Raw genomic sequence first — 15,348 nt, 5'->3', positions numbered from 1 at the left:
GTCGGGAGGCGGGGGCGGCGGGGGCGGCGGGGGCGGCGGGCGCGAGGGCCCCGGGGGCCGAAGGGCCGGCGACGGCTGGCGCGGCGCCCGGGGCTGTGAGGCGGGAGCGCCATGCGGAGGGGGGGTAGGGGGGGAGCGGCAGGGGTGAGGCGGCGGCCGGCGGGGCCCGCGTTCACTCGGAGGCCGGGCGACCGGCGGCAGGACGCGCTCGCGGAGTCGGGCCCGGCGGCGGCCGGCCGCGCGCACCATGCCCTCCTTCGACGAGGCGCTGCAGAGGGCGGGCGAGTTCGGGCGCTTTCAGCGGCGCGTGTTCCTGTTGCTGTGCCTGACGGGCGTCACCTTCGCCTTCCTCTTCGTCGGCGTGGTCTTCCTGGGCAGCCAGCCCGAGCGCTACTGGTGCCGCGGCCCGAGCGCCGCCGCGCTGGCCGAGCGCTGCGGCTGGAGCCCGGAGGAGGAGTGGAACCGCACTGCGCCCCCCGAGCACCGCGGCGACGGCAGCTGCCGGCGGTACCTGCTGGAGGCGGCCAACGCCAGCGCCGCGCCCGACGCGCTCAGTTGCGCCGACCCGCTCGCCGCCTTCCCCAACCGCTCGGCGCCGCTCGTGCCGTGCCGGGGCGGCTGGCGGTACGCCCAGACCCACTCCACCATCGTCAGCGAGGTAAGCGGGTGGGCGCGGGTGGGCGCGGGGGGCCCGCCCGACGGGACGGCGCCCTTCTTTCCCCGGACGCGGCGAGGGCAGGAAGCCGGCCTCCGCGGCCGGCCCGGGGAGGCTGGCACCTGTTGGTGGCCTCTGGGGACGGACCGGGTGCATCCCGCTCTCGAAGCGCCGCGCGCAACAGGCCCGGGGAACGCCTGTCGCTGATTGCCCTCTGCGAGCGAGCGGACGGAGAGATGCTTGGGTTTCGGGTGTGAACCACAGGTGGGGACAGGTGCTAAGTTCGCGGATGCTTCGCACGCACCTCCTCGGGCACCCGAGCGTCCCGTACGACAGACGTTGTCGTCGGGGTGGGTTTGTGCAAAAGTGGGAAATTACGGTCCGACTCGCGGTGGAGACCCGCGGCCCCTGGAGCGAGCGACTTAGTTGCGCGGGCCGGACTGCTCTGTGGTCTTCAGGGGGTAAAGGAAGGGCGGAACGTCAACTGGTTGCCCAAAAGATGGTCGGAAATGCACGGGGACAGAGGTCAAGACTCTCCGTGGGCATGATTTTAGCAAAACTGCTCTGGGGCAAAGAGCAACATCTGAGAGAAATTGGGAAAGCTGTGGGTTTCAATGAAGAGTTTTAATTATAATTTTTTTTTTTTTCCTGTTAGTAAATTACAGGAAGGCAGCAGAAAGGGCTACAAGCCTTACAAGGCAGTTCCCCCTTCCCAGTGGTGGCGGCCTGGCTGTGTTTGGGACGACAGCGCATTGGTTAGCGGCTGCTCAGCCTTAGGCCGAAGCTGGGCTGGGATGGCAGTTTCTTCCTCAACTTTGTGCCTTAGCTGTGGGGACTGTCTCCACGGAGGCTGGGTCACAGGAACGAGAAGCTTCTTTGAACTTCATGGGCAATCAGAGATCAATTTAATTTCCTAAAAAAATGATTGAATGTGCTCTGGCAAATTAGGAAAGAAACATTTTTATCTTCAGTTATTGTCATAAACGTTTTTTAAGCACTTCCTTGAATAAGGGGGAAAACTCTAGATATGAAGTTAGCGATGCCTCTTTCATCACTGTTCATGGTGACCTCATCTCTCTGGTGTTGGGATTCTAGAACTTTGAGGTCATGCATGTTCTATAGCGCCATGTGTGTACGGTCCTATGCTGAGTGGTGTCGAGATAAAACCTGTGGCCACCCAGCCAGGCAATGTGTCTGTGTATTCGGGGTACTTTAATTTCTACTTGATCTGTGGGTAATGATGGCGACTGCTTCATAAACTATGTGGGGTTGCGGTTAGGGATTTCATAGATGAAATGGACAGGATGTGGACTACAGTGGGACTGGGCATTATCCCTAGTACTTCCTCCGAGCTGTCCGATGGCTGCTGGTATCCCATTTAGCATGGCTGCTTAGTGCTTACTTCCCAGGCAAATTAGAAGATAAGTCTTGGAGAGAGGACACCAGATTTTTGAAGACATTTATACCTCAGAGAATAAAATGAGCCCTCAAAGCGAAACGCATATGCGCTCAAGTGGGGTTTCTGTGAGCCAGTGTGATCCCTGGACATCAGAGAAGGGAGACATAGAAATCTGTGAGTTAGTGCCCGGACAGATACTTGTGAAATATTCTGGGGTTCTGGAGTTGTTTCAGGTGACCTGGGGTTATTTCAAGGAGGGACAGGTGGTCTTATGAAGATCAGTGGCTCCCAAAAGGCAATGTGGAAAGTGGAAGGTCAGGAGACCTGGTGTGGTACTCTCTGCAGCTAGCTGTGTGGCTTGGTTGAGTCACTTAACCTCTCTGGGCTTAGCTTTCTCATCTGTAAAATCAGAGGCTGGACTAAGCCCTTTACAGTCTTACAGATGCCACCGGTGTTATAGCTGGATGGCTGCTCAGGGTGCCCAGAACAACAATAAAAATTTTCAAGGAGAAGTAGAATGATACTCAGCATGCACTGCTGAAGGCCACCAACACATCTTTGAAGTATACTGGAGAGATTTTTTTAAAAATCCCAAATTGGTCACTTTTTCTGGTTTGTTTGTTTTTAATGCTTTGATTCTTAGGAGAACCCCCTCCCCTGCCATCCATTCAGGAAATACAACCATTCAGAGCAACTCATTCTCTCTCAGAGTTCTGCCTGGCTCTCGCTCTCCTGGCTTTGGTTTTGAAGATGGTCCATTTAGTTTTTGTTTTTTCATATTCCGTCGGGATTAAAGGAACTTTACTTCTGTCTTCGGTTCACACTGTACCCAATGTGTTTCTACAGACTTAAAGATTAAGATATTAATCATGAAAAGGGGGTGAATTGCGAGAGTTTTGAAGATGGAAGGGCAGACCAGATTCCAGAATGTCCCCATATGGCTATTCCGCTTCGTCCTTGCACCAGTTGGGGGAGATATCATTGTCTTAGCTTTGTAGAAGAGGTACCTGAGTCAGGAATGTGGAAGGACCTGCCAGAGTCCCAGACCTTCTAAGTGGCCCAGATGGGTTGAGATCCAAGGGTCATGAGGGTGAATCATTCTCCGTTCCTCTAGGTAGTGCTCAAAGTCTTGGGGACGAGTCCACGCAAAATAAGCACTTGCACTTTAGAAGCTGCAGGAAATAATTTGGAACCTTCATATTTACTTCATTCTTCTGGCCAATCTGCCATTGTATTTCATTTCGTAGCAGGAGGAGCACAGTCAGCCATAATCATCCAGACCAGCCAGGGATGTCTCGCTCCTCTCGACATGAACATTACAGAATGGGCACCTGAAACTCACCCACTGTTTCACCATCTTACAAAGCGAAACAGCTCCAAGGAATGAAGTCAAAGTCAATGCCTAGTGCAGGGCTGTTTCAGTCCAGCCCCTCACTTACTTCTCTCGATCAAGATGAGGCAGTAGATTTTTCACTGATAGGTCACTTCCTCAGAGCGGACTTTCTAATGTTTGTGTCTCAGCCTTGCGTGCTTGTCAGACGCTGGCCAGCATAGAGCGTGACAGAACGCAGGAAAGTCTGAGCCTCCTCCACATGCACACTTCAATTCCTTGCCTAGGAGTGAGTCTTTGAAATGGATGTTAGGACTTTAAATGTTTGCTTGTATGCCATAAATGGAAATTTTTTAAAAAGGAAAAAAAGAAGGAAGGAAAGAAAAAGAGCTTCTCCCTAGTGCCTCAGTGAACCTGGGTTCAGAGCACTTTTTAAAAATAGTCTGAATCAGTCTCATTTTTCCTTTCCAGGTCATTCCCCCCCACCCCCAGTAAAAGGAACGCCCATATGAGGGAAGTAGCTGCCACACTGGAGAGAGTGGGGGCAGCTTGGCTTTGTAGGGCTTCACGTGTCTCTGCTTTGCTCTAACTCGTCTATCCCACGGCAGAGGGCCAACCCAGTCAGTTAACCCATGGACATCAGAGGCACCAGCATCCTCTCTTCCCTGAATGTCAAGTGTGGAAAGTCTCTCCAGGCCCACGTTTTAGTCTGGGCTTATTCTCTTCTGTGCTCTGGGCACTTGAGAAAGATCTTGCTTCAGCACCGGTTTTATTGCTGGTTATTATTGGGGCCTCCTTCGTTTCTTGCTCAATCAACCTCACCAGGAGGACATCTGCTTCATCATTACTTCTGAGACCCACATAGGTCACTGTTCCTTTTTATCTCATTAATTTCTCCTCTTTATTATTTGCTCTTGTTTCCCGCATTGACTTCTGGTATGCTTCTTTCAATGGAAGTTTGATGCATATCTCAGTTATTTTCAGCCTTTCTTCTTTTGTAGCATAAATATTTAAAGCTATAGATCTCCTTCTGTGTACTTTTTTGACCATACCCGACAAGTTTTGAAATGCAGGTTTCAATCATTATTCTATTCTCGGTATTTGTAATTTCCGTTATTTTTTCATCTTTGGCCCAGGACTTTTTTTTTTTTTTATCGTTTTTAGTTGTTGCCTTGCAGTTTAGTGTTGGTGTGTCAGAGAACGTGGTCTGTGTGATGCTGCCTCTTTGGACTCCATTGAAGTTTGCTTCTTGGCCTTTAAGAGGTCAGTTTTCATAAATATTCTGTGGTGCTCTGGAAGGATGTGCAGTCCTTAGCTATTGGGGGCAGGGCTTACAGACGGCCCATATCTGAAGCTTGTTTCTTGTGCTGTTAAAACATTCTAGATTTTAATTAACTTTCCATTAGCTTGGTCTGTTGAGATTAACAAGTATTGGAATTAGCCATTATGTTGATGCATTTGTCAGTCCCTCCCCCTATCTCCAGAAGGCTTAAAAAGTTATACTTTTAAACATATAGTTTTAATAAAACATACAGTTTTATTGGGTGTGTGTATCTACAAATTTAGATTTTGCTTGTAACCTACATAGTGAATTGAACCTTTTATCAGTGTTTGGAGACCCTGTCTAAAATCTGTGAAGTATATTGTCTTGCTGTCTATTTTGTCTCATCCTAATGTAGCCACTCCAGCTTCCTTTTAGTTAATATTTGCCTGTTGTATCTTTTGTTTCCCCTTCCTTCAAACTTCCCATGTTTTAAGAGTTTAGATGTATCTCTTATAAAATGCATATAACTTGATTTTGTTTTTAACGGATACACATAGTCTCTTTACATTTACTTTATTCATTGATGTATTTGAGCTTGTTCTATTATTTTTCTCATTTTTTCATATTATATAATATATAGAATTTTATATATTATTTTTGTATATTTTTCATATTTTATTTCTAGTATTTTTCTCATATCATATTATTCTATTATACATATTATTTCTATGCTTTTTTTCCTCCCTTTAAAAAATGATTTTTCAGGGGCTGCCTGGGTGGCTCAGTGAGTTGAGCCTCTGCCTTCGGCTTGGGTCATGGTCTCAGGGTCCTGGGATCGAGTCCCGCAAGGGGCTCTCTGCTGGGCGGGGAGCCTGCTTCCTCCTCTCTCTCTCTCTCTCTCTCTCTCTCTGCTTGGCTCTCTGCCTACTTGTGATCTCTCTCTGTCAAATAAATAAAATATTTTAAAAAAATGATTTTTCAATTTGTTTTTCTTATTCTATCTTGTTCCTTTATTTATTTGGAATTTAGATCCTTTATTTCAGCTCGTTTAGTGGTTATCCTTGACATTTTACTATGTTTACTTAACAGCACCTAAATTTAATACTGCAATCTTCTCAACAATTTAGGAAGTTTCAACACTTTCACTCAGTCTCTCACCTTGTGTATCACAGGCGTTTGTAGCCAATATCCTAGGTCTTTCTTTTAAGTCTTAATTTATGGGCTCTGTGTAGATCACACATGCTTGGGTTTACACTGCTCATCATTTTATACAATATCTCTATTTCCCCCTTCCTTTTGATATAAATCTTTAAAATTTTTCTTTAGTGCATATCTCTAGGTGGTCCATGTTCTCAATTGTTTTTTATATGGAAATGTCTTTGTTTCCTCATTCTTAAAAAAAAAAAAAAGATTTTATTTTTGGTAATCTCTACCCCAACATGGGGCTCAAACACACAACCCGGAGATCAAGAGTCACATGTTCCACTGACCAAGCCGGCTATTATTCACCATTATTCTTGAAAGACTGATTTTGCTAGGAAAATAATTCCATGTTGCCAACTGTTTTCCCTCAGCCCTGTGAAGATGTTAGTTCTGTATTACAGCTTTCATTTTGCTTTGGAAAAATCTGTTGTCAGTCTCACTGTCCTTTTTGCTGAGGTTGTATTTAAGTGGATATTTCTTTTATTTGCCCAGATTGGTGCATATTGCCCTAAAAGGCATCTGGCACATAATAGACATCCAAAAAATAGTCATTGAATGAACCAATTGTTGTATTACCTTTAACTGAATTTTGGGAAATTCTCAGCCAGTGTCTCTTCTGTGTTCCCTTTTCCTGTTCTCTTCTTTCCTTAATTAGACATAAGTTGGACCTTCTTTTGCTATCCTTCATGACTTTTAATGTCTCCCTCATATTTTCCACTTCCTTATCTATATGTATCATTGAGATGTTTTTTCAGACCTTCTAGAATACTGCCTTCATATTCAGCAGTATCAGCTCTGCTATTTAATCCATCCACTCAACTTTGTAGTTCAACAATTATCTTTCTCATTTGTTGAAGTTATATTTGTTATCTGTCAAATATGCCTGGCCATTTATTGGTAGTCTCTTATTTCTTGCCCATTTTTCAATTTCTTTAAGTGTTTTATATATGATTACTCTAAATTTTGTATCTGGTACTTATACTACTTTGAAACTCTTGGGGTTCTAAATCTTTCATTTGCTGTTTGTCATATGTTTTGTGATTGGTGTTTGTTGATTGTAAGCTCTCAGGTGGTTGATCTCTTTGGGAAACCTGAGAGGATTTTCCTTTGGGGGAAAGGAGCTGGGGGACAGTACAGATCTAGAATCATTTTCTCCCTTCCAGACTTCCTGGGTGAATTTACAACAGCTGAATCTGTCACTGTTGTTTGTTTATTTTTATCAGAGGTGTGTGGTCTTCCCCCACTTCCTGAAACACCAGTAATTCAACACAAATTATATTTTATGCTGAACCTTATTTTTCATCACCAGTGAGGTGAGGTGATAGGTGTAGTGAATGGATACCTTCTGAGTGAATATAAATCAAGGCAGAATGGGCACTGACCTTGACCTCAACCTCAGAGGACAAGGAGGAATGGGAGAGGAGTATATGAGGAACAGGATGTTTCATTCTCTCCCTCTCTTGTCTTCATTATCATTTTCCCTGTAGCCATTTATTAAATGCCTTCTGGAGCACTGGTTGGTGTGTATTCCTGGCACCCACCCACAGAGAGTTGGAATCAAAAGATTGAGGTGGGGTTGGGCATCTTCATTTTTCACAGGCATATAAAGCCCATGCAGGTGGTCCATGGGAACTCGTGGAGATGCACTGGGTGTTTCTTTATGAGGAGCGTGATGAGAATGTCGTGAGTGGAACTGCTTTATGTGTGACTGAAGCAAGTGCCGGTTCCCCTGAACTCACTCTGTAGACTTTGGGACAGAAGCATCGTCTCTTTACTTGAAGGCAGGAGCCCCAGATTGTATCTGGTGAAATGCTGTTGTTCACCTACAGAAAGCTTGAAGCTATCAGAGATGGGCTGGTCAGATGCGGCTGACCATAAAGTCCTGTAATTGATGAGAGTAGGGTGCCCACAGCTGAACCACACTCCCAGCGAGTTTTGGCAAACTGTAGAGTGGAGCTTTTCACAGAGGCGGGGCACAACCAAGTGAGATATCTAACAGATAAGACATTGATATATGTCTATATGTTTTGATGTGTCTTTGGGATTCAGTAGATCTGGGCCTAAATGTCAGCTCCTGTGTATTTCAACTTCAAGGGCAAGTCACAGAACCTGCCTCAGCCTTGGTGTCCTCAGCTCTAGAACGGAAGTAAGAACACCTACCACGGTGCTTGGTCTGACATCTGCATCAGAGTGCCTGTCATTGTGCCTGGCCAGAAGTCATGTGCAGAAGTACTGGTTTCTGTTAACATGTTAACTTGAGCTGGGTAGGGGTAACAGGGAGAGAGGAAGTGGTGTGTCAGATCTGACCCTGGGGCTGTAGTTTGCTGAACTCAAATCTAGCAAAATTAACTTGCCTTAAATATTTAAACAAAACAAAACGCCTCTCTTGGATACTAATTTGCCCTTGGGGCAGAGAATACCCTGCATTTTTCCTTCCTGACCCAGAGCCAGGTCGTATTTCCCAGCTTCCCTTGCAGCTGGTGGGTCATGAGACAGAGTCCTGGTCAGTGAAGATGGGAGAAGTAATATGGGGCGCTGTCAGGCCTACAGCCAGACAGCCTTCCTTCTGGCAATCCCACTCTCTACCTTGCTTCCCTCACCTGCCAGCAGAGAATGCTGAAGCCCTAAAATGTGGTGGAGTCCTTAGATAGAAGGAGATCCATTTCTGAAAGCCTGTGGGGAGGGGAGTCCCTATCCTCCTCCCCTCCAGCTCCTCTGCATGGGAATGGGAAATTAATGAGAAGTAAACTTTCTGGTATTAAACCACTGAGATTTGGGGTTGTTAGTTGCAACTCTTAGAGTGAGCCTACTCTGACTAATACAACATTTGAGTGTATTTCCTGTAGGCTGCATGTACCTGATTAAATGGTATGGAAGCTTGTTCCTTCAAGACAATCCTCCCCTTGTTCTGGTCACAAGGCCACCTTGTCCTGGCCCATGGGCGTCTGTGGCCCCACAGGCCCTGGGCCTCTTCAGTGCCCAGAGCTCCAGCCCCTCCGGGACATGTCCAGCTGCTCTCCCCAGGCTTTGGAACATGCCGTCTCCTTTTCTCAAAATACCTTTCTTCTTTCTCCATATGGCCATTCCATTTTTTTTTTCAAGATTTTGAAAAATATATTTTTAGAGAGAGAGTGCAAACAGGGGGAGGAGTGGAGGGGGTGAGAGGGGGAGGGGAAAGAATCTTGAACAGACTCTGCATTGAGTGCAGAGCCTGATGCAGGACTCGATCTCACAGCCCTGAGATCATGACCTGAGTCGAAACCAAGAGTCAGACACTTAACCAACTGAGCCGCCCAGGCGCCCCATGGCCATTCCATTATGCAGCTAGGAGTTACCTGTTCCAGAAGTACCTTCATAATTTCCACCTGCCCCCCAGCACCCCTCCCCCAGACACCTGCTGGTTGTGTTCATTACCACCTCCCTTGTCAGACTGCAGGTTTCTTGAGGACGGAGACCATGTTCAGTAAGTATTTGTGATGAAATGACATGGTGTGTGACAATTTTTTGTGGGTCAGTAAGTGAGTCCGTGTGAAAAGGGTTAAGTGACAAATTTGACCCCTTTTATAACGTTGGTTGAGCCCACCCTGAAATTGACCTTCATAGATTAAAATAAGCTCTTCCCCGCAACAGGGCTGCTGCTTGTTCTTTCTCTTTCACAGTACTTTTATGTTTTAATTTAGAGAAAATGGACATTTTAACAACTTTGATATATCGATTGTGATATATTTGATATCATTTGAATCAATATATTGCTGCATTTTCTTAGGCGTAATTCAGTTTCTCTCAGCAGTGTTTTGTTTTTTTCAGTGAGGATCTTACACAAATTTCACTAGTTTTATTCCCAAATGTTTGCTGTTTCATGAATAACATTGTACATATGGGCTTCCCCTCACACCCGTGATTTCTGGCAAATCCTCAGGGGCCACGACCCTGTAGAAACTGCCCTCTTCCCCCCAACCCCCACCCAGAGCAGAGGGGCAGCAGACCATACCCCTGCCCCTGTCTCTTGTCCCCAGAATCCTAATTTGGGGGATGTGACCTGGAACACGGAAGGAACCAGGGACTAGAACTGCTGGCTCTTTGGGGCCCTAATTGTTATGTGCTGACGTTCACTGTGCAGAAAAGGCTATGTGTTCAGCTGTCCTGGCACTTTTTGGCACATCTGTGTCTTCAGCCTAGCCACACTCCAGAAGCCTCTGGGCACAGGCGCAGGGCCCAGGTCAGCAAGGGGCATACAGGAGCCTGGCTCTCAACAGCTCAGAGACCAGGTGCTAAGCCCTCCAAAGCTGGCGGGGGGGGGCGGGGGGGGGGAAGAGGCAGGCAGACACTGCTTACCTCTCAGAACAAAGTAAAACCTTTCTAACACTCTCCCTCCTTTTTTCCTTTGTTGACCCATAGCCAAGGAAGGAAGTCTATTTCTCCTCTAGAAGGAAAAGGCAAAGTTCCTTAAGGTTCCTGGTGGAGCTTTCTGGAATGACAGATGTGGTCAGTGCCATGGTGTCTGGCTGAGAGATCAGTAACATGGGTTTTCAAGGACTGTTCTGTGTTTGGAATAAAACAAAGCAATTTTGGGGCTGGCACTTGTGTGGTAATCAAGAAGAGCATTGTGGGATGCAGTTTAAGGGCTAGTAAGGCGAATGAGAGACATGATTTTCACAAATTCTTGTATGAAATTCTGCAGGTAGTGGGGGTCCTGTGAAGCACATCATTCGAAGTATAAGATTGATTCAGTAATATAACTTCAAAAACTGTGTTTAGGGGAAATTAAAAATGAATGTCAGGGAATAAGCATAATGATTATTGTTGGATATTTTTAAAAGCTTGGACTGAGGCCTCTGATTACTCAATGAAGATGATCCAAGACTCAGAGCCCCATCTCGGTTTACTGTGAGCGACTAGGGACAGTGGGCAACATCAGCAGGACCTCTGCTCCCTTTTCAGAGAAAGCAGTCAACTATCAACAGATTTCCAAGGTTCCTCTGTCCTGGTCATTCTACAACCAAATTCACTTTCGGGTCCCTGATGTATTTAATTCCTGACTCTGAGCTCACCATTGTCATATTCACACAAGAGTGGGAACGTGTCTTGGAATGAAGCTAACTTAAAGCCTAGAGGTGTTAGTTTCTGGAAATCAGGATGGATTTCCCCCCTAGGGCACCTTTCTTCCTGGTGGGCACAGGAAGTGTGGTGTGAGTGATGTCTGCAGGAGCAGAAGGGCTGCGGTGGATGTGTGTCCCTTCCCTCTGGACCAGATGCCCATCCTGCCTTCTTTCGCTTTGACTTTAGCCCCTGGGGCCTCATGGGGAATCTGAGGGGGGCATGCCATGGGCCACCCACACAATGAAAATGCCCACGGGAGGTAGGTTGGACTTCAGAAACGAAGGTGATTAGGATGCTGTCAGATCCTGTCTCAGGAGGCAAGTGACTCCCTGTAGGATTGCTGTAAGGCAGGAGCAGGGGAGATAACCAACTGACAGGTGGGTCTCTGGCTTTCCATTTTAACAGCGATCCCTGGGGCCAGAAGTGGGGACAGTAATATGGAAAAATGAACCGGAGTTTCACCAACCTGTCCAGACTCACAGCCTTTGGCCTCAATTATCTGATCATTAACACTCAACCATTAAACTTAACACTGAAAGCTCAAAATGTTAAAACATTTAAGTATTTTAAAGAAATTCTGACAAGGTTTAGGGGGAATATAACATTTCTTTTCTGGGTTTTGTTTACTTATCTTGTTCTTATTTGTAATAAAAGCTTAAATAAGAGTGGGAGTCTGTGTTTTCTAGAAATAGTTATGAGACCAGCTTCGGAGGTTTCAAAGAGCATGAGTGTTTGATGCACACTCCCTCCCGGATACAGATGACAGAAAACCAGCGCTCTTGCTCTCCTCACCCAAAGGATCGGGGAGTTTTCTCTTGTTGGGGTGCTGTCAGCCATTTTCGCAGTTCTGTTTTGAGATAGAATTGTTAATTTTTCTTGACTTCATAATGCAGAAATAAGAGTTTCACCTCTAAGATTTAAATGAGCATCTCATAGTATGGGATGCTGTGTTATTTTCTACGGAATGAAAGTGTATTTTATGACTGCTTGCATAACACAGAGGCAGGTTTTTGAAAAATGGTCGTTTTCTATGAAATGCCATCAGTCCAGTAATGCCCGGCTTGAGAGGCCCGAGTAAGGTCTCTATAGAAGTTAGAGGAAGCTAAGGCCTTGGCAGGTAAGGATGGGAAAGAGATTACTAGCCCTGATTCTTAGGCAATAGGACCCACGAGGCTGTTGGGTCTTAACAAAATATGAAGGCTTTGAAAGTTTTTGCTGGGGGTGTTGTTGCGATTCTGGAATCATAGGCCACCTCCTCATGAGCTAAGGAGGCTGAGGGTAGTGCACCCCTCCCGAGAGAAGACAGGACATCCATGATGTGCTTGGGTACCTGGACAGTGCGTCCCTAAAGCCACCCAGACCCCCTCCCAGGAGCGGGATGGAGGCTTCCCCAGGAGCACAGCTCCTGTCTTACATGTTCTCATCCTCTCCGCTTGACAGTGTCTCATGTCTCAGACACCTTTCTCAGTTGTTGCTTGGTCCCACGTACGCACAGGGTGGCTCTGATTTCACGGGGCTCCTGCCAACTGGACGCGTTGTGCGGCTCACGGCACAAGATGAAAGACAGCGTGTGTGTCTCCAGCCCCCAGGGAGGGACGCCATAAGCCAAAGCCTCGGACACACAAACAGAAGGGATGGGTGCCAGGACCTCCTCTTCCGAAGATGGATTGTAGTACATTTAGGAGAATTGAAAAGGTGTGGGAGCAAACAGTGTGTGCATTTACTAGGGATGATTTTCTAGAATCAGTGTTTTGCAAACATCTATTGAGAAATTAGTTCCCTTTCATTGTTTTCAAATGAATGTTTTCAAAACAAATGCTTGTATGGAAGTCATGGGGATAATTAAAAATATTAACTATCCAGGGTAGAGGAGAAAATTATGTTGAAACTAAAATTAATGTGGCCTCAACTTTTAAAAAGTCAAAGAAAGAAAGAAATTTTGGAGTTCCTGTAGTGTAAAGGAACTTGTTCCAAGATCCTACCCCACAGAAGTTCTTTGTGTCCTAGTAACTTTGTAATGAGGTGATAGATTGATCTGGGGCCTCCTTTTCTTGGCCACGCAGCATCCTAATAGGATTTCTGTGACCCCTATCTGGTATGGATGTGTATAAGGCATGCACAGAAGAATTTTGATTTTAAACGAAACCAAGTGAAATGTGTTATCAAAGCACATGGGATTGCCTTCTTATTTACTGCTGTATAGATGCTTAGATAATGACCATTTATGGTTGCAAAATTCTGTGAAGAGATGATCATATTTCAGATCTGAATGGGCTTAGTGAGGCCTATCTCTAAGGCATATGAGTGGGTGAGAACATCACCTTGCTGGTTGTGTGAAGATGGGCAGGTTGCTGTTAGAGATGTTGCCAAGCTCGGATTCTTACAAAAGGGAATACTAGCTGTTGTGTGCCATTGGTGGGAGGCTTATACACTTCATGCGGGCAGAACGCTTGTCCCCTTGTCAGCCCCTCCCTCCCAAGCACTGAGTGACCAATTGTTGATGACAGATACTTAGGAAATTGACGCAGAGACACAGCTTGGGTCTGGGAATTAGAGAGGATGACAAACGCGTAGGTCCGAGGGAAGCTTTTGTTGGGCAGGCCACCAAGATTCCAGCACTGAGAGACATGGCAGGGATCCACTGTCTGGAGCTGCTATAGCTGGGACTTAGTAATAAAGACCAAGGAAAGATCCAGAGTACAAGGTCAGAGCTACCAGCTTCGGCAAAACTTCCCAGGGCTCCTTGTTCCAGTCTTGACCTGGAATTGACAATCTCCACCCCCGTCTAGGTATGCTTAGGGAAGGCCCTGAGCCCACGTCATCCCCTCCTTCTTACTCTTTGTTGCTAAACGTGGCCCCCAAGTCCTGAGTGTGCCTGGTCTGGGCTGGGGTTGCGGGACCCAGAGTGACTCAGTCTCCACGGGCTGCTGCAGACAGAGCAGAGAACCGCTGGGCTGGGGTCTTGAACTTCCCTAAAACAGGGCACGGGCAGAAAACCTGGCAGTATCCAAGGCTGGTTTAATGTGCATTTTATGTAAAAGACCTTTCCCGATTGAAGTTTTGACTGTTTTATTTGTTGCTGTTTGTGGGTAGGAGGCGTTGTTGGAGGCAAGTGACGGCTTGAGCTGTGTTGTTGGAACTGGTGTGTTCTGTGTCCCCACAGGACAGGTTGCTGCCCAGGGAGAGTCTCTGGTGAGCGTAGGCAGACGGTCAGAGGCACCCACCGCAGCCCTCCGGCCCCAGGCTAGAAAGTGCTTCTTCTCTGGTTCTCTGGCTGTGTGGGATGGCAGCCTGGCACCTGTCCACAGCGGCCAGTTCCCTAGGTCCCATATAGCTCTGGGGGGAGAGGAAGGTCACTGTGCATGATCACTCAGAGCCATGCACACAACTCTACTGACTGCCACCTCCCCTGGCCCCATTTTGAGTGAGGGGTTTTGAGAAGAACTAAAGCATCATAACATGAAGCCCTCTCCATCACATGCTGCCTTTTGTAAGCACCAGAAATCCTTCACTAAATATGGACAGTAAAGGTTCCCTAAGAGGGTTGTGTTGGAATGCACCAGTGTGGGTCATGTTTACTTTCCCGGCAGGTCAGTAAGACAAATTTGCCTCGGAGCGCCTGGGTGGCTAAGTCGGTTGGGCATCTGCCTTCAGCTCAGGTCATGATCCCAGGGTCCTGGGATCAAGCCAGTGTCGGGCTCTTTGCTCAGTGGAGAGCCTGCTTCTCCTTCTTCCTCTGCTGCTCCCCCTGCTGTGTTCTCTCTCTCTCCATCAAATAAATAAATAAAATCTAAAAAAAAAAAAAGAAAGAAAAATTTGCCTCATATTTTTAGGCAGTTTTCAGTCGCTATCTCATATCACAGTTTGCTTGTCCTGTCATGAGAAAGTGGCCACAGAGATAAAAGACCAAAAGAGTATTCCCCAACCTCCTGCAGACTAGGGAAAGAGCATACGACCATGGTGGGGGGCAGTAATCATAAATACTGGGATTCAGGTTGGGGTTGAGGTGAATTTGGACTAAATTGCTTTATATATTAAGCAATCCAATCTCTTGACATTGAATAGACACTAAAATCTAATCCATGAAAGTAGCGTAATTCCCAATAGGAACACAAAACCATACTGTAATATACTACATATAACCTTATAGTTATTAATGCACCTTCCTGCTTAGAATTTTTTTCTTACTTAATTACCAAAAACATTAAAACATAGTAAATAGCCAACTCACTTAATCCTCGTGCACACTCCTTTGTAGGGAAGGAAAATAAGAAACAGGAAGATTAAGTAACTTGTCCCATATATGGAGCTCTAGGAAGGGAGAATTGGAAAAGATATTTTTGATGTCTGAACCGACAAGAGTTTCACTGATGTCTCTAGAGTATAAAAAGGACTTC

General features: G+C 46.4%; 1 protein-coding gene across 3 annotated transcripts in view; it reads left to right on the top strand.

Moving 5' to 3' along the window:
* Positions 1 to 218: 218 nt before the first annotated feature.
* The window catches only part of LOC111158710 (solute carrier family 22 member 3), a 90,786-nt gene continuing 75,656 nt past the window's right edge, over positions 219 to 15,348 (top strand). For all 3 annotated transcript variants that reach the window (XM_022520926.1, XM_022520928.1, XM_022520929.1), the window contains exon 1: positions 219 to 658. In XM_022520926.1, coding sequence (XP_022376634.1) covers positions 248 to 658 — 411 coding nt within the window. In that variant the 5' untranslated portion in view covers positions 219 to 247. The remainder of the gene's footprint in view (positions 659 to 15,348) is intronic.

This window comes from Enhydra lutris, unplaced genomic scaffold (assembly GCF_002288905.1).
Source record: "Enhydra lutris kenyoni isolate GAN:26980312 unplaced genomic scaffold, ASM228890v2 scaffoldscaffold62, whole genome shotgun sequence".
Taxonomy (NCBI): Eukaryota; Metazoa; Chordata; class Mammalia; order Carnivora; family Mustelidae; genus Enhydra; species Enhydra lutris.
This window is presented reverse-complemented; position numbering and strand designations above follow the sequence as displayed.